General features: G+C 38.5%; 1 protein-coding gene across 1 annotated transcript in view; it reads right to left on the bottom strand.

Moving 5' to 3' along the window:
- Positions 1–473: 473 nt before the first annotated feature.
- LOC106809095 (tryptophan 2,3-dioxygenase-like) overlaps positions 474–6,100 on the bottom strand; it is a 16,636-nt gene continuing 11,009 nt past the window's right edge. The window contains exons 6-12 of the mRNA XM_014812054.1: positions 4,636–4,747; positions 4,236–4,343; positions 3,928–3,984; positions 3,175–3,229; positions 2,807–2,944; positions 2,058–2,148; positions 474–1,667 (exon numbers count right to left, since the gene is read on the bottom strand). Of these exons, the coding sequence (XP_014667540.1) occupies positions 1,460–1,667; positions 2,058–2,148; positions 2,807–2,944; positions 3,175–3,229; positions 3,928–3,984; positions 4,236–4,343; positions 4,636–4,747 (769 nt within the window). The 3' untranslated portion in view covers positions 474–1,459. The remainder of the gene's footprint in view (positions 1,668–2,057; positions 2,149–2,806; positions 2,945–3,174; positions 3,230–3,927; positions 3,985–4,235; positions 4,344–4,635; positions 4,748–6,100) is intronic.

The following is a 6,100-nucleotide window of genomic DNA, read 5'->3' as shown; positions in this document are numbered from 1 at the left end:
AGCAGAAGAATACGATGGGATGTGAAGGTAGAGGAGATGGTAGACGTATAGCAAGTAGGGTGATGTGAAAACAGTCTATTACAGTGACTACCATTTTCAATGGCAAAAAAGCATAGCTCAGTTTCCCTTATTCTTCAAGCTGTTTGCGCGATATCTTTCAGAATTTGTTGTACCGTACCGTATTGTACCTTACCCTACCGGATCGCACCGTACCGTACCGTATCGTACTGTACCGTACCGTATTGTACCTTACCCTACCGGATTGCACCGTACCGTACCGTATCGCACTGTACCGTACCGTATCGCACCTCACCGTACCATATCGTACCTTACCGTACAGTACCGGGATTATGCTGGTAGCGGTTATGTTCATAGATACATTTATAGGACAGCGTGTTGGGCTAATCCACAGCAACGATGTATACAAACTGAATCTATATCAAATATCAAGTAAGAATACGAAATGAGAAAAATGAATTGAAATGTCTATATTATAGTTTTATTTAATTAAGTTGTTATGATTTCCCAAATTGCATGCAGTATAAAAACTGTAAAACTAGCAACGGTATATTTTATTACTAATTTATACTGCCGCGTGTTCTAAAAGCTTTAAATATAGAAAAGCTATAAATTGCTTTACCTAGTTAATCGGTCGTACCGTCAATTGACTTTGTCGACTTGAGCAATCGATTTTATTATGTTTAAATTATTATATCATTTACATTTCCCTTTCCGTCAACTTATACGAATTTGCTTACTGATTTGCTGATATGTAATTGCGTACAGCAGCTAATCCACGGCACGGCTCGTCATGCTAAGGGTTATTTTCCGTTTACGCAACCCAACTTATCCGTACCTTTGTCCCCACCCTTGCTCTCACCCGTACCGCAAAACTAGAAACCACAAAATCCGTAAAATCTACGCTTAACTGAGACGTACGGACTTAACCCACGACGAGATGATTTATGCATCCATGCCGCGTCGGTGCCCTCGGGCAAGCGAAACAACACGGTTTACAACAATCTGTTTGCTCACGCCACCACCACAAGCATTCCTGTAGTTGTTTGCATTTACCATGGGCCGCGAAATGTCAGCGAAACGCATTGCGCTTCAGGAAAGTTAATGCGCATCGAAACTCGATTTTTGTTCATCACCCGCAACATAGTTCAATAAATTTCGGATGCGATTGCTTAAGCCGATTACTTAAACATGCGTTTATCCGGTCTTGTGGCGACTATATCAAAGGTATTAATCAGTCTTATTAGTGCTGGGTGATATAATGAATAAATCAAAATACATTTTACTGAATATTTAAGCATACAACTCATCGAACTGTATGGTATCCCGCTGATGTGCGTACGTACACAAGAACATGAATAGGGGGTTGACGGCGTTGAGCAGTGAGGGTCCGCAATGACACCTCGTTCTCCGTTCATCTCTAGCACAGTTAACATCTCCATTATTCCTCGTCCTTTTCTTCGGCAGCTTCGGCAGCTTCAGCAGCTTCAGCAGCTTCAGCGTTGGCGACTCCGATTTTGGGGACTAGGATCATATCTTCCATCACCGATAGGCGGCGCTTCATGATGCGTGTCAGGGGCGGGATGTATTTCCGCGGGATCAGATATGAGGACAGGTTGAAGAGGTCCAAAAACACCTTGTATCTGTCACTGTACGCGGGTAGAAACAAACACAAAATTCCCGCGTATCTGTATCGGTTTAATCTATATATAACTGGACATATTACTGTCGATATCACAGATAAGAAAAAAGAACACGAATGTACCGATGCGGTTTCCAGCCAGACTAGATGGGACCGAGATAGCTGTTCATAATTCTACATAATATAACAATTCTACATATATAATAACAATTCTAAACCCCAGGCAGGTACAAGCACCCTTTCAGTTTTATGTCATTCTAATGAGAGGCATTGCCTCCTGTCAGATTGTCTGACAATACTCATGACAATTTCTACCTATAGATATTCCACACATACATGTCACATGATTGGGTATCCTAGTGATAAATTCTTTTTCCATGATGAAAGACGAATTTACCTGACGGTTGAACGCAAGTATTGGTATCCAGATGAGCCACCGGTTCCAGGTTTGTTACCTAACATTCTTTGCACCATAACAACGTGGTTATCTGTAAGCAGAGAACGAATGTTTTTTTCAACAATGTAAATAAATAACAAGGTTTGAAATTTTTTCGTGATTCCCCAAAATTTCATAATAATTGGTAACCCAATGACAACTTTGCGTTATGGAATGATTTGTGCGTGGTTTCCATCTGGGTATAATAATACCTTGGGTAATAAACGCCCTGCGCGGGAATGATAAAATCTCTTGCATTTTAAAAAGTCTTCTTGTTTTAAATTGACTACGCCACGAATTTTCTATGGTGTATATTTGTAAAATTTTTGTTGCAATTTTTTTATAATTAAAATTAAGTACTAACGGGACTAAATGTATCCTCAAATTTTTACCTGAGAAGGTTTGTTTCTCAACTAGTTAAAAATCCAAAAAACCTGAGCGATTTGATATATTTATCACGACATTAAATGTTTGCTATGTGCTATGTGTGACTCTCGAGTGTTTGTTCACATCGAACGGAATAGCAAAATAAGAAGTATAATGCAGCAATTTAACCATAAAAAGTGAACAGAATCACTTACATTTTGTGAAAAAGTCTACATGATTTTTTTTACTTTTCCTATTTACGGTGACGTAATCACTTAGGACTTAGTAGTCTTTCACCACGACTGCTGCTCACCGGGGAGATGATAACACACGGTTAGACTTACATCGCCATTTCGTCATGTGAGAGTCGATATCCATGAGCGCTGTTATCAGTTGATAGGGCTGGTTGAAACGGGGTTCGTCGCGATACAGACAGATCATGAGTGCACCCAACATTGCGTTGTGCGACAACCTTCTCTCGCCTACGGTCAATCAAATACACATTAAATGTTAAATTTTACCCGCCCCCTCGTCTAACCATCTAAACTTGCCACCCTACTGAGAGTGTGTAGACTTTTATTTAAAAAAATACCCTAGGAGGGAGTGAATAAAACAGAAGCATTGCTATTATTCTTTGTTCGTATGAAAAGTTAATGTGTGTCCATATTTCTGCTGGACTGGAATATGTGACGTAAGAGCTCGATATCCTTACCTCGTGCGACAAGGTTCTCATGTTTCTGGACGTCGAAGATTGTTGAAAATACCTCCTTTACACATACGAGAAAAAATGAATTTGTTTGAAAAATTAGATTATGTCAAACTTTACTTTTTCGGCTTTTCAATGTCATTAAATTTGCAATATCTACACAATAAACGCTTTTTTATGTTCAACTTCTGCAACGCAGCATCATGACGGAATAACGGCCATAAAGTTCATACATTTCTTATTATTACGTTATCATTCTCATCAACAACCTTTTTATGGCAGGCGAAACATTGCATTATTTAATGTTTTATTTCGTGATATTCTTCGCTATATTTCATGTCAGGTATCAATATATTTAATGCGATGTGTCAATAATTTACGCGCTCTTCGGTAAATATCTTATGCAAAACATTTAGTGAAATTGGGTCTCCCCCACTACTTCACCTTCAATTCTTCTCTACCTTCTAATTCTCCCTACATCTTTTCCTGTCTATTACCGCTCTAGAAGGTCAAGTTTATCAGAAGTTTTGCTAACCAATAAAAGGGGCTATCTTTACTTCATATATTTTTAAAAACTTCTTAAAAATTTTCTTATATATTCTCGACATTATTATATTTTTTATTAAATATATGACATTAAATATTGAAACTTTGCATGAAATATAGTTGTACATGGCATGAAAATATCATCAAGCATCGCAGGAAATAAAACACTAAGTAATACAAGTCTCTCCCTTAATATTTCTCGGACATAGATACCCTTTGTCGAGCGGCATTTTCCATTATCTCCTGCTTTATTGTTTCCGCCTCGTACTCCTGAATTTAAACAACAATATATCGATTTTAATGTTGAACACTACTATACACATGCCCGAACACACGCACGCACACACGCACGCACACCCGCACGCAAATAAGCAGTCACCCACACACACAAACACATGAATGAATACTTACTATATTAGAATGCAGCTGTAAACAGGTAATTTATATTGAGTTGACTGATACTGAATTGATATCGCGACATCATTGGCAATTAAATGACGACAAACATGACAAATCTTCACCTCAGCTTGGCTTTCTTCATCCTTTAACATCTTCTCGACAGTATTCTTAAAGCGGTTTATAAAGTTGAATTGCGTCGGCTCTAACCCAGGTGTCCTCTCGAGCCATTTCTAAAAAAATAAAATCCATCGGGTGAAGGCAGAGTCCAGACATCAACCCCTTAGACATCTTATCAAGTTATCAAGAGCTAATAATACCTAAATATAACCCATAAAGCTAGGTAGGTATTATTGGCTCTCGATCTTACCCCACAAATAAATACTAAATATCAGCAGATAAAGTAGCACGTTTCGTTAGCGATGTAAGTTAATGCAGAAATAAGCGTACCATTCTGCATGAACGATGAACGATACAATCTTGCTAATAAAAATTCTTAACAAAGTATTTTTTGCGCTACATTACTTCCACAAGTTCCAGCAGTGAGTCCTGTTCTTCTGATTCAATGAGGGCCGTACACGACTCCGAGTCTTGAAACACTTCCAAGTAATGTTGGCGATTATAGCGCACTCTGTTGCTCTGAATAAACACGCGAATAAAAATTACATAACAATAAAAGCGGCAGTAGCAGTAGCAGCAGCAGCAGCAGCAGCAGTAGCAGTAGCAGTAGCAGTAGCAGTAGCATCAGTTACAACACCACTAAACACGCAGTCACACACGCACGCACGTACACACGCTCGCACGCACGCACACACGCACGCACTTGCATACGCACACGCACGCGCACAAGCACACGCACAAGCACAAGTATACACGATTGCGCGAACACACGCGTACAAGCAGATGCGCACGCACGCGCATAAACACGCCCATGCGTATACATCACATCACGTCACATACATCACATCGTATACACACATACGTAGAATGATGCATACAAAATATGCGCGCACACACACACACACACACACACACACACACACACACACACACACACACACACACACACACACACACACACAGGATATGATAGAAGAGATAGAGAAGATCGAAATAGATAGATAGACTAGATAGTAGATAGATAAGATAGATAGATAGATAGGATGATGAGAGTTAGATAGATAAGACTAGATAGCTAGATAGATAGAGAGCTATATATATATATTTATAGATGGACTAATATATCACACAAGTATAATACCATAATACGAGTACATATCAAGAGTCGCATAAATAATCTCTAATCAATGTTACTATTGATATAATATATCATTATATATATATATATAGAGAGAGAGAGCAGAGGAGAGAGAGCCGCAGAGAGCGAGAAAAGAGAGGAAAGAAGACGTAGAGAGGAGAGACGCACGACGAGCAGAGAGAGAGAGGAGATAGATAGATAGATTAGCAGTAGACTAGATAGACTCGAATAGATACGATAAGATAAGCTAGATAAACAGATAGATAGATAGATAGATAGATAAATAAGATAGATAGGATAAACTAGAAATAGATAGATCATGATAGATAGATAGAAGTAATAGATAGATAGATAGATACGATAGATAGATAATAGATAGATCATGATAGATACCGATAGAGTAGAATAAGAGTAGATGATAGAAACTAGATAAATAGATAGAAAGATAGAGAGAAAGAAAGAGAGCCGAAAGCGAGCAAACTGAAATTTCCGGATCATGATTCAACTTTACCGGTATCAAATGTCAGCTGCAGAGATCCGTGTTGAGTCTTTTCCGATTAGAGATGCGTCAAAAGGCGGTTCGCGCCATCATCTCAATATGTCTACAATAGAACATAGTCAGCAGAACACAATTATTCTAAAAGGTAATTAGGCAAAAAGCGTGATCAGCAGTGGAGATAGATATAACAAGGATGATAAATAATAATCACATAATCAATATATAATAATACA

This window comes from Priapulus caudatus, unplaced genomic scaffold (genome assembly GCF_000485595.1).
Source record: "Priapulus caudatus unplaced genomic scaffold, Priapulus_caudatus-5.0.1 Scaffold328, whole genome shotgun sequence".
Lineage (NCBI taxonomy): Eukaryota > Metazoa > Priapulida > Priapulimorpha > Priapulimorphida > Priapulidae > Priapulus > Priapulus caudatus.
Note: the sequence above shows the minus strand (reverse complement) of the source record. Positions and strands in the feature narration are given on the sequence as shown.